The sequence below is a fragment of the Erinaceus europaeus genome, chromosome 6 (genome assembly GCF_950295315.1).
Source record: "Erinaceus europaeus chromosome 6, mEriEur2.1, whole genome shotgun sequence".
Classification (NCBI taxonomy): domain Eukaryota; kingdom Metazoa; phylum Chordata; class Mammalia; order Eulipotyphla; family Erinaceidae; genus Erinaceus; species Erinaceus europaeus.
The window spans coordinates 55,794,988-55,817,323 of record NC_080167.1 but is presented as its reverse complement, the minus strand read 5'-3'; the positions used below and the strand labels follow the sequence as shown (position 1 = coordinate 55,817,323).

Below are 22,336 nucleotides of genomic sequence, written 5' to 3'. Positions count from 1 at the left end.
GGAAGCAACTCAGATACCCACGGACAGATGTGAGACTAAGAGTTGTGGTATATATATATATAATGCAATAATACCCAGCTCTTAAAAATGAAGTCATCTTCTTTGCCTTATCTTAGATGGATCTTGAGAGAATCATGCTAATGGCATAAACCAAAAGAGAAGGACAAGGACAGAAAGGGTAATGAATTGGAGAGGGTATATTGCAGCAAATCAAAAGACTCGGGAAGGAGCAGATGGCAGGGCCTGGAGAGGGTGTTTTACAGATGTCTGTCATGTGGAAATAAACTGTACAGATTGGACATGTGTGTCAACAGGGTACTGTAAACTACTACCCCTCCCCCAATAAAATCATTTGGGACAAAAAACAAAGGACAATTCACTTGTGAAGAATGACAGTGTCATGAGCTGAATTGTGCCCACAAACTCATGTATTGAAGCCCAAACCGCAGAGTGGAATCCTACATGGAGACGGCCTTCCAAGAGTTAAAGTTAAGTGAGAGCCTGCGTGGGATCTAACCATGTGACTATATTTAGAGATGGGGTCTTGGAAGAAGTGAAAATGAGTCCTACAGGGTGGGCCCCTAGTGCAACATGCTTGGTGTCCTCAGAAGAGAACGAATTCCCAAGTATGAATATGCACATAGGAATAATTAGGCAAGGGCACAGCAAGAAAGTGGGCGTCTGCAAAGGAGTGAGGCCAAGCCTGTGAGATGACAAACTCAGAAACGTGTCTTCACCTCCCACAACTTTGGAATTTTGTTGTGGCAGCTCTGACATACTTAACATGGTAGGTACAGTTCAAGTAGGAGAAAGACACGACATGACCCTAGGCGAGACTGAGAGGTCCAGGTAAGCAAGGTCTTAGGGCAAATCAAGGAGGCTTTTCATATCTAGGAAGGAAATGGAATCTTTTATTCCAAGCAGGGATGTGCCACTGAACAGATTTGCTTTTCTGAAAAACAAAAACAAAAAAACCCTGCTGGCTTTGGTGTGAAGGACTAAGTGATACGAAGAGCAGTGTACCCAGGGCTGGAGTAGAGGCTGAGCCTACAGAGAGATGCTGGGAGAAGGAAGCAAAGGTTCTGCTTTCTAATGTGCATCTTGCCAGCCTTAGGTACTGAGTGAAAAAGAATTATATAAGCTATGTCTGTATTTTAACAATGAAAATCCTAATAGCCACCTCCAGTGACTGATCTGCTACTTTACACCAACAAGTTCTATCTCGTGTCTCACACAAAAACCCCTGGAGATACTGTCTTCACACTACCGTCATTTTAGAGTAGAAAAAGGACACAGCCTTACCTGCTAGCCAAAGCCAAAGGATCACAAAAAACTAAAGCTAAAAAAGCTAAAACACAGCCTTACCTACTAGCCAAAGCTAAAGGATAACAAAAACTCAAGTAAAGCCAGCAGAATAAAGATAAGCATAAAATTTAGAAAGCAGAAAAAAAGTGACAGCACTTAGCACAATATTAAGGAGCAGGACATATACAGATGCATTTATTTACATGCCTGGAGTATTAAGCTACCTATTTGTATAAAGTTATACCTTAAATATGTTACCTGTGTAATTGAGTCCAGTAACATACCTGCTATTTGACATGTAACACTAGTGAAGGAGGGGAAAAATCCCACCCTCCTTTTACTGAAGCTTAGCCAATGAGGAACAAGACTGAGTTTATAGGTTATTTTACTCATTGCTAACAGATAACAGTTTTTTATTTAGTTTTAATTCATTTTTAAAATACTTATTTGTTGGACAGAGACTAGATGGAAGGGAATAAGAAGGAAAGTGAAAGACACCTGCAGCACTGCTTACCTTCTTGTGAAGTTTCCCTCCTGCAGGTGGGGGTTGGGGGCTTGAACTTGGGTCCTTACGCATGATGTGTGCTTACCTGAGTGTGCCACCACCTGCCCCCCCGCATTTAATAATTTTAATATTTTTTCTTATTTATGTAGTGTACTTAAGAGTAAACTAAAAACTCTTCTTTCTCACTTGGGTAGTGTGCTTGCTTTGTCATGCACATGAACCAGGTATAAGCCTGTCTTCTCTGGCACTGAAGGCAGCGTCAACACTATGGTGCCTTACTGTCTACGTGAAAAAACGGGCCTGCAGTGATCATGCCTTGGTGATGAGGAAAGACTAGTCTTTCAAAGGATAGAGCTACCAATTTGTATAAAGTTATACCGTAAATATGTTTTATCTATGTTCTATCTATATCACAAGTACAGAACATAAGCTCAGAAATATCACACAACCCTCAGAAAATTTAGAAAGTAGAATCCTAACAATTGAGTAAATTACCTGTATAATAGTGATAAAAACTGAAATTCCAAGCACATTCAACAAAGATAAGATAGCTACTGGGTATCTTGTTTGATTCAACTAGTGCTGCTTAAGAAGCAGTACCCGAACACAAAAGATCACAAAAAGACTAACTGAAATCTCTACACCATTTTTGCAAATGAAAAAAAAAAAAAAAAAATATATATATATATATATATATATATATATATATATATATATATATATATATATACTGAGCACTAGACAGTGGAATCAACCAGAAATTAATACCCTTTATCTCAACACACACAGAACTATCCTAAATAGAACTACAGATAAAATGCAAGTGATCATTTATGGAGAGATCACCCTTGTCAGTCTTACAACAATTCTAGAATGTTTTAAAGGTGTTCATGAACTTACCCTTGGTGTCTATGCACTCTGAAAAGCCCTGGCTTGGCATCAGTCTTACCAATTCTCACAAAAGTGAAAACAAATCACAACTCAAACAGTGCTAATAATCGTAGAATATTTAACTCCAGACTCTTGCTGACAAGTCCTTTCAATACCATGACATCACTGAGGTGGTAAGACTAGCTGCGTCCCTGCCTTTTCTCCTCAGAGACACTTGGGATTGTCATTCACTTGGATCTTCTCACTGACAGTATCAGAAGAGACATGGTTAGTGTGAGCTCATGGCACACAGACTTACCTAGGCTTGACCTTGTGTTGGATCTTTCGATGATTGCATGCTTGCTGGGGTTGTTTAACACTGAGCGTTTTGCGAGTGAGATGTCCGCAGTAACCCTGGTGATTGAGATGCTGTTGGGAAGAAATACTGTTTTAAATATATATGGGGTCGGGCGGTAGCGCAGCTGGTTAAGCACACATGGTGCAAAGTGTAAGGACAGGCTTAAAGATTTCTGAGCCCCCTGCTCCCTGCCTACAGGGAGTCGCTTAACAAGCAGGTCTGCAGATGTCTATCTTTCTCTTCCTCCTCTCGATTTCTCTCTGTCCTATCCAACAACAATGACAGCAGTGACAACAATAATAATCACGACAACAATAGTAATCACAACAACAATAAACAAGGGCAACAAAAAGGAAAAAAATGGCCTCCAGGAGCAGTGGATTTGTAGTGCAGGCACCGAGCCCCAGCAATAGCCCTGGAGGATATATATATGATTTTTTTTCAAACCAGAGGTGATTGACTAAACAGAAAGGGCAGGCTTCCATGCCGAATACTCATTTAAGTGTAAAATGCATTTAGTGACCATTTTTCCTTTTTAGATAAAAGGTGAGAGACAAGGCAACTCATCACAACACTGCTCTTGAAGCATCCTTTTTCATGGTGCTCCCATGTGGTGGCCAGGGGCTCAAAGCTAGGTCTTCACACATAGGAATGTGGGTTCTACTGGGTGAGTCTTCTAACCCCTTGTATTTCTTTCCTACCTTTCTAGTCAGAGAAAGAAAACCAGAGAGCATCACTTTGGCTTGTGGGGTGCTGGGTATCAAGCTCAGGACATGTGACTTGCAAATCCTGTGCTCTCTCGCTGCCCTACTTCCTGAGTTACATATATTCTCAAGCCCCAACATATTGTGGCACTTTCTAAAATTCTGTACCTAGCACCTCGACACTTTGGGTTTCTTACCAAGTATTTAACAAGACTAAGCCTTGTCTCATTGCTGCTGGATGATCTCATTAAACCATCCCCAGAACTGTGGCAAAGGTCTATTATCCCACCTTTTTGCTGGTAAAGGAAATGAGCCACAGAGGTGTGAGAGAGGCTGCCTAATATAAGGAATGATGCACTCCAATGCCACCTCAAAACAGAAGATCCAGGGGACCAGGCAGTAGTGCACCAGGTTAAGCATACATAGTATGAAGCACAGTTACTGGTACAAGGATCCCGGCTCCCTACCTGCAAACAGTGAAGCACGTCTGCAGGTGTATCTTTTTCTCTCCCTCTCAACTTCTCTCTGTCCTATCCAACAAGAGGAACAACAACAGCAAAGAGATGGCCTCCAGGAGCAGTGGATTCATAGTGCAGGCACTGAGCCCCAGCAATAACTCTGGAGGCAGTAAAATCGAGAAGCGGAGAAGCAGTGCATCACTCTGGCATATGTGGTCCTAGGGCTTGAATTCAATGCTGTGCTCTGTCTAATGAGCCGCCTCCCAGCCACTGAAGGCAATATGTTCACTAAAAACAGTGAAGCTGGGATTTGAACCCTCAGCTTAGTGGAGAGATAGGTATGGAGAGCAAATCAGAGCAAGACAAGATGTGGTCTCCCCTCAGCCTAAAGGCAGAGATGGACAATATCAGGAGCTACAGATTAAGATGATTCTTGTGAAAGGACACACGGTATTGGGACAGATAGTGAAGAGCTTGGGCGGACCGATTAGATAAGGTAGAATGACTGCAACAAAACTAGGAAGCTGGGAACAACTTAGACAGGTGACTATACCAATCAGCACTGCTCTGTGGGCAAGCAACATGGCAGGCTTCTAACACCTCTGAGGACAGTGGAGGGCCTGCAAACAGGTTTGGGGGCTCTACTGGGTGACATTGCCCCCAATGTCAACCATCTGACATAGCTTTAAAATTCTACCTGTGACCTTACTACTTTGAGAACTTTGGGTTTTTTTTTTTTTAAGGGTGAATGCACCTTAAAATTTTTTTTTTTTAATTTATCTTTATTTTTATTGGATAGAGACAGCCAGAAATTGAGAGAAATGGGGTGATAGGGAAAAAGACACACATGCATCCCTGCTTCACCACTGTTAAGCTTTTCCTCTGCAGGTGGAGACCAGGGGCTCAGACTCAGATCTTGCGTGCTGTAACATGTGCACTCAACCAGGTGCACCACCACCTGGCCCCAGAACCTTAGTTTTTTCTTCTTAATACATTAGTTTTTATTATTTATTTAGAGTTAACACAACAATTGAGGAGGGGAGAGCCAGAGAGACACCTGCAGTACTACTGTACCTCTCACTGAAGCTTCCCCCTTACAGGTGGGGACCAGGGGCTTGAGCCCAGGTTACTGAACATGGTATGTGTGTACTCTATATCAAGTGTGTCACTGCCTGGCTCCCTTTGAGAATCTTTAAGTGGATATCTGAAACCTATCTACAATGGCCAAGTCCAGGAGCAAAGCCCCATGGAAGTTACTGCAGGCCAGAAGTAGGAGAGGACCACTGCATTCAGATATGTTACTTATTATTAATGCTGGTTTTAATGAAATCAGTCTGGATAGCTGGGACTTAGAATCTGGGTCCAAGGCACACCCTGCGGGTGGAATCTATCCCCAAACTCAGAACTCAGGTTTACCCAGAAGCTGTAAATCAGGAAATTCCATCTCATTTCCTCACCTTTGGCATTCAGGCAAGGGCAGTGGGATGGTGACTCAGTTACAAAAAACAGAGCACCTCACCAAGCAGAACGCTTTGAGTATGCACACTCTTGAAGACAATCCCAAATTGTGATGAATGACAGCATCAAGAATAAAGAAACAAAATCTAATTGGGCTTGATTAGAAGTATGCTTTTTGTACTTGGCTGGAAATGGATAGCCTGGGACCAAACCAAAGGATCAGGCTATGTTTCCTGGCACAGAATAAAATGATGTTTTGCAACATAAAAATCATATCAGGAGCATTTGGTTGGCTAGACTTTGATTATAAAGTCTTTTTTAAACTTTGAAATATAGTTTCTATTTTCCTCTTAGATTCTTTTCTTGATTACTGAGAATGTTTAACTTTATTTTTTATTATTATTTTCCCTTTTGTTGCCTTTGTTGTTTTATTGTTGTTGTAGTTATTGTTGTTATTGTTGATGTCGTTGTTGGATAGGACAGAGAAATGGAGAGAGCAGGGGAAGACAGAGAAGGGGAAAGAAAGATACACCACTGGGTTCACCACCACCACCAGACCCAGTTAAGATTCCTGTCGAATCATAGTTGTTTTGGATGAGCCTGGAAGTTGGTGCCCACAAATTTATCTAACTCAACATAGCTCCTTAGTAGGTAGCTAAGCTTCAGGAAACCAAGGCTTTTGCCTAGTTTGCCTCTTCAAGGATGTCTGGAGTCTAAGACGCTCAGTAAATATAGCAGAACAAGGAGGGGAGAGAAAACATCCAGTCCAAGCTGATTCACATGACAGACCTCTGAGGAGACAGACCTGCCCTGTCCTGCCCTTCCCTGCCCTGCTTAGGTACTTGTCTGGAAAGCAGACATGTCAGTCAGGCTGTGGCAGCCTCCATGTCATCATGCCCTCCCACCAGAGAGGCTGCCTTCCTCCTGGGCTGCAAGGTAGGGTTTTACCATCCAAAACACAATGCTAATTCCACCTCCCCTTGGTCTAGCTGTCCCTCCTCACCCACGTGCTCTGCCGCCCTTTCACTGTCTTTATAGTTCACTGCATGAGGTTCCAGTGTCTGGTTTACGTGTGACCTGCAAAGCTCTGGCAGTGAGCACACACAGACATTCATTCAATACCTATCTATCCATTATTCCCTCTGAGCTCCAAGAAAGCATGGTTCACAAATTAGAAGAAAACCCCATCTGCATAGAGTTCACATTCTAGTTGTGGGCAAAGGACAGCTGACAAGATAAATTGGAAGTTTGCATTACAGTGTGGGGAGGAAGCAGGGGAGAAAGAGGGTGTGTGTTTCTGTATACTCATACTAGGGAGAATAAGGGGAAAGTGTTCTGGCCAGAGAAGGAGGAGGATACTCAAAAGAGTCAGGGACAGCTCAGCCTGCTCGAGCAGCACCTTGCATACCTCAGGCTCAAGAAGCCACAGGTTCAATCCTCAGGACCACCTTATGCTACAGCAGCTCTGGTCCTCTTTCCCTCTTCTCCCATAATAAGTAATGAAGATAAAGTAAAAGAAAAGGATGGAGTGGGGGAAAGGATGGGGAAAAGGAGCTTGGTTTTTTACTCTTAACAGAAGAATCCAGCGACTGGCTGGAAGCAAGGATGCAGGTCAGTTTGATGAGCTGTCTGAGCCGCTGAACTGGGAAGAGACTTCCAAGGGGACAGTACCAGAAGCACAGCTGAAGTTGGGATTCAGTTGCCTTCATTCAGAGCTGATGCTCCTTCCAGGATGTCCCAGACCAAAATGAGAGGAGAATGGGTAAGAAAGAACTGAGTTGTTGACTGACATATTTCAAAGACAGACCAACATCTGGTTGTAGAATGAAGGAGAAAGACAGCTGACAGTACTTCACTGATGGGTCTTGAGACTGAAAGATGGAGACACTAGTATCTGAGGTGTGGGGGGCTGGACATAGGTTCTGGAGTCAGGCAGGGGGTGAGGAGTATGTGTGAGAATTCATCCAGTGTCTCAGGTGACAATGCTGACTCACCAGGTGGTATCTGGGTCTGGAATTTAGAGGTGAGAGCAGTGAAGGAGTGCTATTAAAAGTCTAACATACATTTGCCTTTGTGTTTCTTCCCCTTTCTGTTCCTTAAGTTCTGCCCATGAATGAGACCACCCCATCTTCATCCTTCTCTTTCTGGCTTATCTCATTTAGCATGCTTCCTTCAAGCTCCATTCAAGGACTGGCTGAGTTTCTTGCACCAAGGCAAAGGACTCTGGGGAAGGAGGACAGGGAGAGGGGTTGGAGTGGGGAGCTTTCAGGGCCTGATACAGAATGGAAAAGGGCCAAAGTGTGTGTGTGTGTGGGGGAGAGTATTCTACAGAGACACCTGTAATGGCAAGATGAGAAGTTATACCCACGTGCCAATAACTATACTATAAACCATTAACTTCCCAATAAAACAGAACAATAAAAACTGACGTACAGTGGAAGTCACTAAGGGGGAAAGAAGAGTGAGAAAGCCAAAAGAACTTAGCGTCAGGATCTCTTCCATGTCCACTGAAGAAGAACGGAGCAGCTAGAAGGAACACCACCTATCTCCATGGTAACCCCACCACTCCAGTGCAAAGGCTGACTGGAGGCTTCACTCCTGGAGTGAGCAGTGTGACTGGTGGCCTGATGTGACTCATTATGACTGAGTGATATAGATGGACGACTGGAACAGCTTCAGAGTGTGAGATGAGGACAAGGCTCAGAGCTTGCACCCAGCAGTGACGACAAGATCAAGTAAAAACCTGACTCTTAAAAGACTCTGAAAGAACTATGGTGGTTATCCTTGGGGGAGGGGATAGGCACAGAATTTTGGTGGTAGGTGTGGTGTAGAGCTATACCCCAAAGAAATTCATATAAATCACTAATAATTAAAAAAAATTCCATGAAAATTCTTGTGCTTATTGGAGGGGGTGGGGTGAGCACTGAGGGTGTCTTCGGTGTGATGGCACAGGGACTTTTAGCAGTGGGTGTGCAGACTCTTACACACACACGCACGTATGAAACTGTCCTAAAACTTAGTACTACTACAAGCCAGTCAAGGGAAAAGAATGAGAAGTTCTGATGAGCAGAGAGGAAGAGACTCCTGTGGAAATGTAGGTGACAGTGGGAAACAAGGCTAGAGTGCCCAAGTGGGGGGTGGCCATTGTCAGGAACATGGCAGTGGGGTGGGGGTGGGGGTGGGGGGTGGACACACAGAAAGCAGAACATCTAGGCAAACCTGCAAATGGAGAGAGACCTGAAAGTTCTCTGCTTCTTTTGACAATTTCTCAGTGATTGGGAAGCAAGTTCACAGGTAAAACTGAGAAGAGGTGTTAATCCAGTAATAGGGGAGATGGTTGAAGGAAGTGCTTGGGAAGAGTACAGAAGTGTGTGGAAGAGAGGTACTTGAGTATAGGCCAGACATCAGTGAGGGTCCAGTTGATCATGAACTTTGGGTAAGACTTATCAGCAAAGAAGTGGTCAAGTTCAGCTTAGTGGTGTAGGCACAGCCAGGTTCCAGGCTATTAGAACAAACACAACAACCATTTCCTAAACTGAACTGAGCCAAGAGAACCATTCCCTGCCAAAACACAAACTTCAGTTTTCTCTGGGGATTGCATGCCTGTCCAACCCAGGTTTTGTCATCAACAAGACAAATGTCACAAGATCCAGTATTCTGGGATACTCACCGCCCTTCAAATCGGTGCTTTAGAAAATCAAACAAGGCTTTCTGCATCATGTCTGTGACCTGCAGTCAAACAAGTGAGAAATTAAGATGTGACTAAAGTAGGACCAGCCATGAGAAAACCATTCAACTCCTGGTACTGGAAAGGCTTCTCATCTGGACAAATGCATGCTGGTCAGGAGGCCACCTGCTGCTGCTGCTGCTGAAGTGAGAGAGACAGTCCTCTGATTTATCCTGACGTTCTGATGACAACAAAGGACACTGAACATGGCCTGAATTACTTGCCATTTGCTACCTTCTCCCAGGACTGAGCAAAGCACTAGCCAGGACGTCTGGAGCCAAGGTAGACAAGGAATTTGCTTTGCTTCAAGGAACTCTGCACAGTCCCAGCTCATGCCTCAGGAGAGGGAGGTGGAGTCCCCAAGCAGTCAAGCCTGCAACGATCTAGTGTAACACTCACCTCGTAGCCCTTCAGGGATGGGCCCACCAGGACCACAGGCCGCATGGAAGGAACCACGTCATAGGGAGGCGTGTGTTCTGTCTGCAGAGAAAGGAGAGGCTGTCAGATGCCTGGCTGGCAGGGGAAGCTGCACATTTCACATATGCATCCACTGCTCCATCTGAACTCTGTCATGCGAAGTTGTCCAGACCAATCTTTTTCTTCCACTTGCCTCTTTCCTAAATAAACTCCATCAAATATGGGTGGGCTTATTTCCCTCCAATTCTCCAGAGCCTGGCTTAGCCACAGTTTTCTTACTCGCTCTCAGGAAAAGCTACCTATGTGTTAGTTTCCAAAGCAGGAGGGGCTGCTTTTGAACAAGGACTAGCTGCTAGAGCAGAGAGAAACATGCCTCATGCAGAAACAGGTGCTGCAGGCTGATGGGAAGTTAACACGGCCTTCCAGAGGCATCTGAGTTTTCCAAAGTGTCCAGTGAGCAGGCCTAATGTGGTTAGTTACAGAGAAAGGAAAGGTCTTACTGCCTTTGTGACTAAGATGTTTCTTTTACCTGGGTGATGCTTAATTTCAAGACTTTGTAATTTGTGTTAAGTACCTGAATATTCCTATTGAACTGTGAGAACTCATTTATTGTGACCACAGCACTGCTCAGCTCTGGCTACTGGTGTGGCAGGTAAGGCACCTGGGATGTCTCACATGCAAGTCCCGTGAGCTAGGGCTTCACTATCTCTCTGGTCTTTTTGTGAGGCTTTTGATGAGCATGTCTGCTTGTCCCAGGAAAATGTAACCAGGGTCATTATTCACTGGTGAGCGAGGATTGTTTTTGGAGTCTTCATTTTTATACCTGGGAACTTAGAAACTTGGTTTGGGGGCTGGAGAGATCACTCATCAGGTGGGGTGCATGCCTCTTCATGTGTACTGCCCAGGTCTGAGCCTGGGTGACACGTGAGGTGCTTGGGAACCTAGGGAAGCCCCGGGGCTGAGATGTGTCTCCTTTGTTTACCTGAATGAAAAGGTGGGCCTACAGTGGTGTAACTTGCCTATGTGCAAGGCTCCAGCTCCAAAAACTAAAGAAATAAATGCAAGTTGTGTGTATCTTGGAAGGAAGGGGGTGATACCTGTCCATGCTTAGAAATAGCCTCAAACATTTTATTGTCAACCTGCATATCTAATGCTTCTGTAAAATTGTTTAGGGGTAGTGTTTTGGCTACAGAATTTCTATATTCCCGTTTTTTTCTACACTAATCCATTTTTTTTTTTTGTTTTTAAGAAGAGGAAGAGCAACATTTTGTAGCCACTGAAAACTTCCCAAATTTTTCGGCCTCACTGCATCATAATAATTAAAATAAAATTATCCTAGAAGTTTGGTAACAGCTTACTAGTATAATTATATTAAAATCAACTACTTTGACTAATGATATCCAAACACTTTTTTACTGCAAAATTGAAATATGGAAACTGGGATAAACAAATCATTGAGATCTGAACCCTTCTATACTAAACAGCATCTGAAAAAAAATTAAGAATCAGCAAAAGAGAAATAGCCCTTAAACTGTTGTAAGAATCTGACAATGCTATGAATATGGATATAATTTTTGCAACAGGCTGGAGTTTGAGAGCATTTTAGGAGCACTTAAAATGGCCCATTACAAACTTTACAACCATGATAGAATTGAACTAGCCTTAGGGGGAAATTTAAAAAGCATTTTAAATCAAAACATTTCCATCTGACATTTCACCAAGAGTCACAGACAAAAGAATCAGAAAGGAGAAAAATATTACATTGCCTGCGCTGTCAGAATGTGCAGCTAAAAATTGATTTAGTAGACTCAATAAAGGCAGAGTAAGTACATTTTTTTTTTTAAGGGAAAAAAAGAAACCAAGACAAACGTAATACAGTGACAGCACAAATGCCACACAAGCACTACTCCACAAGCAACCGAAAACATGGAGAACAGTCTCAGGGCTGAGTCTCAAGGCTGTTCTTCTGCTTTTGAACTCCACACTGAAGTTGACCACATAGTCAGATCACATAAGAAGAATGAATACCAGTGCCGAAGGCATCAGAAGCACATAAATGGTTCTATTTATACCACCTGGGATCATATGGAGGCTGTTTAGAAGCCAAGTCCTTGAAACTAGGCAGCAGGAGATTATCTTTCCCACAGTCGTAATGAATATAAATTCCATTTATTTGAACAACAGCTACCAAGAAATGTATTTTGAATCTTTCAGGATTAAGTGGTCCACTATTGGATAGGTCTTGGCTTCCTTTGATCTCTGACTACCGACCAGCAAAGGGTCACCCATGTTGGAAGTCAATCAGCTTCTCGTAGTAGGGTTGCTACAGAAATTACCTTATTTGATGGAATATTGGTATTTTGTGCCCTTTGAATGGCACCAGTAATTATATATATATATATATATATATATATATATATATATATATATATATTCTCCTATTCACCTTAATTTCAGTTAGTTAATACAAAGTTTAAGAAAGGAGACATTTTTAAAGCTTAGGGGCTTCAGGGCAAGTCAACTTCACAAAGCCTCCCTTGAGTTATGGCCAGGGCTCATTTACTCCTGTGTTTGTCCAGATCAGTGGCTCAGCAGTGCGGCTTTCCTGGGTCTCTGCACTGTGACTGGAGTACTGTCCCAGCACTGGGCTGCAAGTCTGAGCTGTGACAAGAAGGGAGGACCAGAGAGTGGGCTGACTGTCATGGACAGATCCTGAGCTGGGTGCTTGTGTTCATGCACAAACCCAGCTCTGTTCACATTTGCCTGGAATGCTGAGGCCTTCCAACTTAAACTAATTTTTAAAAATCCAGTTCTGGCACCTCATTGAGGGTGACACCACTGTAGATTTTTGCATTCCTCCTCTAAGCTGAATGCTTGTGTGTAGAGGAAAGGAGCAGAGGAAGGTGAGAGTCAGGGGCAGAGTCACTCTATACCTGTGTATCACATTGTACCCAGGGCTGGGCCAGACTCAGTGACACTAGGAAGTCTGACTCTCAGCGTGCTAGGCTGTGGAACGTGAGTGAAAAGAAAGGAAAGGGAAATTACAGAGGATAAGGGAAAGGAAGGGACCTTTAAAAAAAAAAGAATGTGCTATAAAATGTGCTGGGAGAAGGGGCCAAGTGATGGCACACCTGGTATAGTGCACATTTCCATGCTCAAGGACCCAGGTTCAAGTCCTCGGTCCCCATCTGGAAGGAGGATGCTTCACAAGCAGTGAAGCAGTGCTGCAGGTATCTCTCTCTCTCTCACACATTGTCTCCCCTTCCCTCTCAGTTCTGTCTCTACTGACTAAATAAAATGTAAAAAAAAAAAAAAAAAAGAAAAAGTGCTGGGCAGAGACATGGGCTGTGAAGTTGAGAGCTCAGGAGTGTCCTGGTGGCCACCAGCAGCTGGAGGTTATTGCCGGGCAGTGCCTGGGCCGGTTAGTGGCAAACACTCTGGGGTCTAGCAGGGGAGAGGCTGCAACTGGGCTGATGGAGGGAGAACACGGGGGAGCACTTATATAGGACAATAGGAAAAACTCACAGTAAACCGCCAAAACAAGCCTGCAGTTTTCCACTGGTCTTGTTCATCTGCAGATTTTGCACCTAGTGGATTAGAAGTTTAAATACTGACTAAATTAAAAATGGTATGTTTTTTGCTTTCTTTTTTTTTTAAATACATGCTACGTTATCTGGATAGCATAAATCAGAATCTAATTATGATTTTCATATGCTTGATTATGAGTCAAAGTTCTGGAAGGAAAGAAAAGAGACACGGAGAATAAGCATGCACATGAGAAGTGCATTCTATGGGGTTGCTGGTGTTTGCCATTCTGGAATGTGTTCAGACAAATGCCCTGGGTGGTATTCCATCAAAAAGGATAAGTACTGTAATGTGCCTTCACAGGTCACTCCCTGAATTTAGTCGGTTTGGAATGCATGGACTAAATTAGCTGTTGGAGAGGCTAGGCTCTTAGGACATAAAACAAACCATATTTAACACAACTCTGGGCTCTGATGCTAATGATGCCAGTGGCAGGATAAACACAGCTTATGTCAATGTAAACTTACCGATTTCTGCTTCTGCTTAGCTACAGCCGCATGGAAAAGAAACAAAGAATAACAGAGCATGCGTGTTATTGGCTTGGCAAAGGACGCAGACAGTCAACAGGACTAGAAATGTGACGCAGTGCAGTCGAGCAGGTGCATAGAGGGAGCTTGGAAGTTCATGTTACCTTCTTAAAGAAGGGCATTCTTTTCTCTTTGGAGTGGGGTGACGTTACACTGTTTGCACTGGGTTTAGGGGAGCGGTGGTTTGCTGGAATATCATTTTCTTCTGCCTCTAAGCCAGTAGCATCTATGTCTATAGCTATATGCAGACAAACAATTCAAAAATCATCAGGTAGACAGGAGAAGAAAAGCAAGTTATATAAAAAAAATAAATAAAATGAAAGCAAATCAAAGCACCACAGTCAAAAGACTGAGTGCTCAACATGGTAAACCAAGTCAAATTTATAGGTAGAACATGATAAGAATGCAGTGTAATCCAGTACAGCAAAAACTGAAAGATTCCCCTCAGAATAACTGTTAACTGGAACAAATCAGTTTTATGCTAAAGCTCTCAAATGATATTTTCAAGAACCATCCTAGATTGATAGTTTCAAATGTCACCTTGATATTTTCCACCTCAGCTGTACAGAAGTACAGTACACAACACTTTTTAAAAATGTCTGAAACCGGTTTTAGATAATAAGCAGCTACACCGACAACTTTGATCAGTGTGCCTCTGATTGTGTATGTAGCCTGGTTTCATGTAAGAATAAAGGCAATAAATAAGGTTCATTAACACAGTGGCAGGCATCTGAGGGAAAGAGAATTTATAAAAATACTCAACTGAGGTGAAGGAGAGAGAAACCAGACAATAATTTAGGGTGGGTTCCTGGATGGACAAGATTCAAATGACTTCAGGCGGATCTGGTTGAAGACTGACTGGAAAGTGTCCCATCTGAAGATCTCTGAATGAAATGAGTCTCCGAAAATGGCAGAAGACTGCCCATGAGTTAGGTAATGCCACTGGGTTGCACTTGAGAAGCAGAATAAGGAAAGGCACAAACTGGCACATTTCCTGGAAGATGGGAGACTTTAAGTTTGTTGTTCAACATGCCTTTTCACTTTTGAAAATCTTCCCACCTGAAAATACAGTTTGAATGCCAAAGATAGAAAGGCCCGTAGTCTCATTTTGAAGATTAAATGCTCCTACTGTGTAGTTACTATGGAACTTTACCAACTGGAGAATGAGAGTAGCCAAGTAATTTTAGGGTCAATTTTCAGCCTTTCTATTCTGAAGATTGCAGATAATTATACTCTTAAAAAGTTGAAGGGACTTTGTAATAAAGTTTTGGCAGAATCAAAACTTAGAACCTAGAGCCTGTTCCTACCCTGAGTTGAACATCCAGGTACTTTCTCATCTTTTGCTTTCCAAGTAAGGCCATGTCCCAGAGCTGGCTCCCAGAAGCTACCATACTAGAAAGTCATTCTGCAGTCTAGTTGGGCCCAGTGTAAGAAGACCTACTCACCTCAAACAAAACATCATATTATGCACGTTACCCCTTTTATTATTTCTTTTAAGATTTATTTATTACTAGATAGAGTCAGAGAAATTGAGAGAGGAGGGGGCGATGGAGAAGGAGAGAGACAGACACCTGCAGACCTGCTATACTGCTTGTGAAGCTTTTCCCCTGCAGATGGTGACCAGAGAGAGGCTTGAACCTGGATTCTTGTGCACTGTAATATGTGTGATTAACCAGGTGCTAGCTCCTTAACAAAAGCCATGGCACATTCAGATTTAAGGACTAATGACAACATTTCAAGGGATAGCCCACTCCTTAGAGCTTTCTGAAACTAAGGCCTGGGAGGCAGTGCAGTGGCCAAAGTGTAGGACAAACAAGCATGGGGTTCCAAGTTTGATCCCCAGCACTGCTAGTACCAGAGGATTCTCTGGTTCTCTCTCTCTCACCCCCACCTCCCATCATAAATAAATCTTACAACAAAACAAATCACAGCTCCCTCATTGCAGGTCAGATTTGATAGGCCGCTGAGGTGGCAAAACTCATTAACTGGGTTTGTCAACTGGGTCTGGTCTGCTGTGGCCAGTGAAATAACAAAAGTGCCCCCAGCCCCTTTGCCACACAGTGATGCAGTGTTCACAGCAGCCACGGCTAAACTTTTCAAGTGTGGGGCCAATGGCTGACAGGAATGCTGCTATTTTCTAAGTTTTGAAGTGATCATGGGTACTAGATGATACCAGCCTTTTGAAAAATTGGCATCTCAGGCGGAGGGTAGATAGCATAATGGTTATGCAAAGAGACTCCTATGCCTGAGGCTCCAGAGTCCCAGGTTCAATCCCCTGCATCACCATAAGCCAGAGTTGAACAGTGCTCTGGTAAAAAAAAAAAAAAAAAAAGAGAAAATTGGCATCTCCCGGTGAATTGCTCGTTTTCACCTAATTGAGTGGAAAGCCTGAAATTTGTGAATCCCTGGCACTATTTGGACAATATTGCAAATGCCAGCTACCCATTTCATGAAGAGGAAGGGTTCTTCTTATTACAGTAAGACGATATGAGGCAGAATTAACGCGAGTATTTAACCTGACCTGTGTAGTGAGCCTGTCTTTGTCTCTACATACTTACACAGCCCCTAATGCGCCCAAAGGGTCAGCACTAGTGTGTAGTGCACACATAAAATGTGCCTGAAGGTTGCATGCTGACTTTCAGACCACTGGCAGATGCTCTTCCCTCATTCCCAACTGAGGAAGTATGTCTTTGGCATCACCCAAAGAGAAACCAGCCTGGTTTTTCGTAATTCTGGTAACATGTCCTAATGCGCACTGAGTAACTTTCCTTCTGGTGGTATATCCCTATGTGCTTTCTATTTTTAATGTCATGTCAGAGAATGAACCCAAGGCCTCACACAGATGTGATAACCACTGAAAAATTTGAAAAGACAGGAGGGGAGAGACAACACAGCCCTGTGCTCTACCATCCAGAGCTTCCTTGATGCTGTCAGTGATGCCATGTGGTGCCAGGACTCAATCCAAGGGCCTACCGTATGTAAAGTGTGCACCTGACCTGTGGAGCCACCTCCCAGGACTCTCTTACACACTTTCATCTTTCTCATCTTCTTTGTTTTGTTTTGCTGTGAACTGTGGATAGGGTCCCTGGGAAGGAAAGATGAAGCGTCTGTGTGCAGCCCAGTCCATTTGCCAGGTTTGGCCGTCTCCCCTGGAGCTGGGCAGGGCTGCTCTCTCCACAATTTTCAGAAGGCTTCCATTAAATAAATTGTACTAATGACATAAAAATGACAGCAGTGCTCTGGTGTGCCTTTATACATGTGCCTCGCCAGCTCACTCTGCTTTTCTACAACTTATCGTAGACCAGTGATTTACAGTCCTATCACTGGGCAAAATTGGGGACAGTTTTCTGTAGGCTGATAAGAACTTATCTGCTCCAAATGCATGAGCTTGTCTTCATTCTATGGAGAAACCATTGAGGAAGTTGTAGGAGGGGCAAAGGGAATAGAAGAATCTTCTGGGCTCTAGCACTGGGATGATACCTGCAGGTAGCATTTGCCCCACATCAGGAGCCCAGAGCCAGTCCTCTGGAGTGTCAATTGGATGTGTATATGACTTATATTTTAGTACCTGCAGTCTCATGTGTCTGGGACTAGCAGAGATAAGCTCTCTTTCCCCCAGTATATTTAGGAGGATCCACTCTTGCTAAGCAAGGGAAGTCATTAAGCTTGACTTAATACTTTAAAGAGCTTCGATTTGTGGCTTGCACACCTGGTAGAGTGCATACCTTGTGGCGCATGCGTACCCTGGCACCACATGGGAGCACCATAGATGGCACTGCAGTAGCCAGCATGAAAGGTGGAATGGTGCTGTAGCCTCTCCTCTCTTTGCTCTCCCCTCCCCTAAATAAAAAAAAAGCAAAATTGGGGAACTGAGAGGTGGTACACACATTATCACCCAGGTTCAAGCCCCAGGCCCCCACTTACAGGGCAGAAGCTTCATGAGCAGTGAAACAAGTCTATGGGTCTCTTTTTTCTCTTCCTCTCTGTCTCCCTCCTCTCAAGTTTCTCTGCCCATACCAAAAAGAAAAAAAGAAAGGAAGGAAGGAAGAAAAGAACAAGCCAGTGGGAGCAAAGCCCTAGTGATAACCCTGGTAGCAAAAAACAAAAAACAAAGAACAAAAAAAAAAAAAAAAAAACACTCAGGAGGCCTTAGTGGCCTCACACAAATGCTATGTCCTGGGTACATTCCCTGGTACCAAATAGACAAAAATGTTAAAAAGACCTACCTGCAGGGGGAAAGTGTCACGAGTGGTGAAGCAGGGCTTCAGGTCTCTCTCTCTCTCTCTTTCCCCCTCCCCTCTATCTGTCTCTATCCAATAAAGATGATTTAAACAATATTAAAAATAGATCCAGTATTTCCTAGTGGACTTGAATTCTTCTCACTTAAAAAGTCTAATAGTAGGGGGTCAGGCAGTGGCGTAGTGGGTTAAGCGCACGTGGCGCAAAGCGCAAGGACCAGTGTAAGGATCCCGGTTCGAGCCCCCAGCTCCCCACCTGCAGGGGAGTTGCTTCACAGGCTATGAAACAAGTCTGCAGGTGTCTGTCTTTCTCTCCCCCTCTCTGTCTTCCCCTCCTCTCTCCATTTCTCTCTGTCCTATCCAACAATGAACAACATCAACAATGGTAATAATAATAACCACAATGAGGCTACAACAACAAGGGCAACAAAAGGGGGAAAAATGGCCTCCAGGGGCGGTGGATTCATGGTGCAGGCACCGAGCCCAGCAATAACCCTGGAGGAGGAAAAAAAGTAAAATAAAATTTAAAAAAAAGTCCTATAGTTAAAAGAGTCCTATGGCTTTGGGTCAGTGAGTAGCTCACTGGGACAGTGTGCTGCTTTGCCATGTGCACGATCCAGGTTCAAGCACGGCTTCCACCACACTGAAGCAAGCTCTGGTGCAATGGTCTCTTTCTCCCTGTGCATCTCATCCTTTCTGTTCTATTAAAACAAGTGTCTTAGGGGGTAGGACAGTGGCTTACCTGTGTAAGTGCATGCAATACTATGTACAAGGAACCAGGTTGAAGCCCTGGTCCCCCACCTGCAGGGAGTAAAGCTTTATAAGTAGTGAAGCGTGCTGCAATTCTCTCTCTCCCTCTCCCTCTCAGTTTCTCTCTGTCCTATAAAATACATAAATGAATGAGTAGAAATTTTAAAAGTCCTATGGTTTTTCTAAAAAGCTCTTGACTGGTCTCTCAGATCTGTTAAAACCTAGGGAGGAGGTTAAATCATTGTCATAGGGGCATCCTTCTCTTCAGAGAGAGAGGTCACACACAGTGTAACATGTTCCTTCACTTCTCCACTGGAGCACATCTGTCTTGAACCTCCTTCCTTCTTCCAGCTGCCAGGATCACACCTGGAGCCACTTTGCTCAGATGCCCCAGTGCCAGCTCCTTGTAATCTTACTGACTCCAGATTACAACTCTGAGTCAACGAAGACTCTGCTCCCTTTAATTTGACTAATTAGCCTCCTATTTATAAAGCACTCCAACTTCTACACAGAGCAGCAGCTTTAGCAAATAAGAATTTAGTCAAAATTGAATTTCAGATAAACACTCATTTTTCATATGACACATACAATAGCTACTATCCCAAACATGTGGATCCAGTGCTCCTTGCCACAGCGTTGCTAAGGAAACAGTCCTTGATCGCCCCACAAGGAATTTAATCTTTACTCAGTACAACCAACACCTTGTAATCTTTCCTTACTTATTTTTTTAAAGCCAGGAAATCATTTCCCCATATGGTTCCCACCTTGCTATGAGCACTCTTACTTCTGATCTCTTATAATATGTCTAGGATAAGCATAGTGATTCAAGGAATCATGAGAGAGCATGAAATGCACATGTACTATTCAGCACTTGGCATCTACTTACCAGATGATGGAGGCGTGGATTTTCTGGAACTAGGTACTATGTCACCCAAACTGGATGATGAATTTCCTCCTGATTTACTGGAATAAAGCAGAAATTTATATTAGGTCTGTCATATCTCATAATAAAGGGCTTGTATCGCTCAATAAAATCTGATTCCTCCATGTCTTTCTGCTGAATTTCCAATCTAGCTTTCCTTCATGGAGGCAAATAATCATTTCCCAGTGGAGATTCCTGAAGCCCTTGAAATAGTCACACAGTCATCTCTGTTGCAAATTCATGATTTAACTTTAAAAGGCCCTGAGAGAATGGAGGAGGAACTAGGGTAATATCTGCAGCCTCCAAATGCTATGTCAGAACTAGGGAAAAGTTAGAGAAGAAATTGCCTTTGCTCCTTCTCTTAGAGACCCTCCAGAACAGCACAAAAGACTTTCAAGGCTAACATCAAAAGGTAGTGTTTCCTTCATGTTTAGTTTTTGTCCCTTTGTCTTAGTTTACTAAAACCGAAATCACTCAAGCTTTCAGGAGCAGCCAAACAAAGAATGACTCAGCAATACCAGCTAGCCTTTAAATGACACACAAAGAAACATGACAGATGTTATTTGAGTTGACTTGCAGCCTGAGAATAATCTGGAACAATTCTCACACATGTCTAGTAGGGAAGATTCAACCTGGTTCTTTGAGGATGATTCGAAGAACAAACTTCACAATTACCAACCTCTAAAGTTTGGTTCAAGATATACTTCATTGTGTTAGAAACATTGTCATTAGTATTAGAGATTCTTATTAGATATTAATTCAAGGCCGGGATAAGTAGCACTTTATGTTTTTAAACCCACATACCAGCCTACTAAATAAATTATTAAATCACAAATGAAGATGAAAAGGATCATCGTAACAGCGGGAATTCTTATTGTCAGCAAGACAATCTTATGGCCTAATGTCTATTTTCATAGCTAGCCCAGGAACTAGTTGAAAGAATTTGCTGCAGTGTTTGCAATTCAAAGGACAACATTTACTTATGTAAACATTAGTAGGAAAATATAGATTCCACTAAAATACAAGTAACAGGCTGAATTTTATTATTTCTGTCCTGGCATTTCAATGTTCAAAATAGACAAATAGCAAAAATGTTCAGCAACTACATCTTTTCTTGATTCTTAGGAGGTACTATAGTACATTTAAAAGATACTAGACAATATGAAAGCAGGGGGAAAAGGCATCATCTGAAGGAGTACTTTCGGGCAAGTATACAAGAATACCCGTCAACAAAACCAAAACCAAAATACTTTTCTTCCAAAAGCTTTTCCTTCTTTCTTTCTTTCTTTCTTTCTTTCTTTCTTTCTTTCTTTCTTTCTTTCTTTCTTTCTTTTCTCTTTTTTCTTTTTTTTTAGTACTGAGGCTCAAATCAGTTCAAGCCTTTTTTTCCTTGGCATTTTTGGGGTACATTCTTTTCATATATATATTCATTATTTTATCTATTGGATAGAGAGAGAAATCTGGAGGGAAGGGGAGACAGAGAGGGAGAGAAGAAGAGAGGACACCTGCAGCCCTGCTTTACCACTCATGAGGCTTTCCCCTTGCAGGTGGGGGCCAGGGGTTTGAGCCTGGATCCTTGCACATTGTAACGTGCACTAAGCTAGGTGCACCACTGTCTGGCCCCAATTCTTTTGTTTTCTGTAACAAATAGTATTAGAATTCTGTAAAACCGTGGCAAATATTGCAAATCTTCAAAATGTCCAGAAGGCAACTTTGTCCTTAACTTTTGAATCTATAAAAGTGCCATCTGCACCCTGATTCTAGCACATTTAATTGCCATTGCTTTTTTTATATTTTACACAGCAGAGTTCTAACATGCTGGGTTTTGACTATTGCCTCAAAACCAAACTGCATTTACAAGGTTAGCATACACATGTGAAAAATCTCTGAAAACAAATAAAACTATTTTGCACATAGTTGGACAACATTAGAGTAAAATAATAATAATAATAATAATAATAATAATAATAATAATAAAAGACTTATATGGCTGTAGGAAAGATAGCCCAGTGTCCCAGACTAAGTCATGAGATGTGCGCTAACACCTTCCCCCCAATGGATACTTCACAGTCCTTTCAAGGACAAAATGCAATAGCAGACATATATTTAATAATATAATAATATATATTATTATTATATTATTATTATATTATTATTATATCTCTTATTATTATATTATATAATAATATAATAATAAGAGACAGGAATAGTGTTAATCATATGTTCTGTGCCATTGTGCCAAGACTATAGGTACTATAGCAAGTTGTAACGTATTACCAAATTAGTAACAGAAATGTCTATACCCCGTGAAAATTTCCCCCACTGTTAGAGTTTACTGATTAGTATGAAGATACTATTATCAGTACAGAGAATAGAAATAATGTCAATAGAACACCAGAAACCGAACAGTATTAGATCTGACTCCCCACAGGTAAAATGCAAGTTTTGTTTGTCTGCATGCTTCTATGACTACATGCACCTCATACTGAGTGCCCCCACCCATCCTATGAAT

General features: G+C 42.6%; 1 protein-coding gene across 9 annotated transcripts in view; it reads right to left on the bottom strand.

Annotated features, from left to right (window-relative positions):
- CACNB2 (calcium voltage-gated channel auxiliary subunit beta 2) overlaps positions 1-22,336 on the bottom strand; it is a 389,518-nt gene that overhangs the window by 9,799 nt on the left and 357,383 nt on the right. For 5 of the 9 annotated variants that reach the window (XM_060192240.1, XM_060192241.1, XM_060192246.1 and 2 more), the window contains 5 exons: positions 19,789-19,865; positions 14,019-14,152; positions 9,785-9,865; positions 9,329-9,387; positions 3,000-3,109 (listed from right to left, as the gene is read on the bottom strand). In XM_060192240.1, coding sequence (XP_060048223.1) covers positions 3,000-3,109; positions 9,329-9,387; positions 9,785-9,865; positions 14,019-14,152; positions 19,789-19,865 — 461 coding nt within the window. Of the gene's footprint in view, positions 1-2,999; positions 3,110-9,328; positions 9,388-9,784; positions 9,866-13,327; positions 13,390-13,854; positions 13,875-14,018; positions 14,153-19,788; positions 19,866-22,336 lie in introns of all 9 variants that reach the window. The other 4 variants (XM_060192243.1, XM_060192247.1, XM_007526267.3 and 1 more) reach the window with 2 other exon arrangements.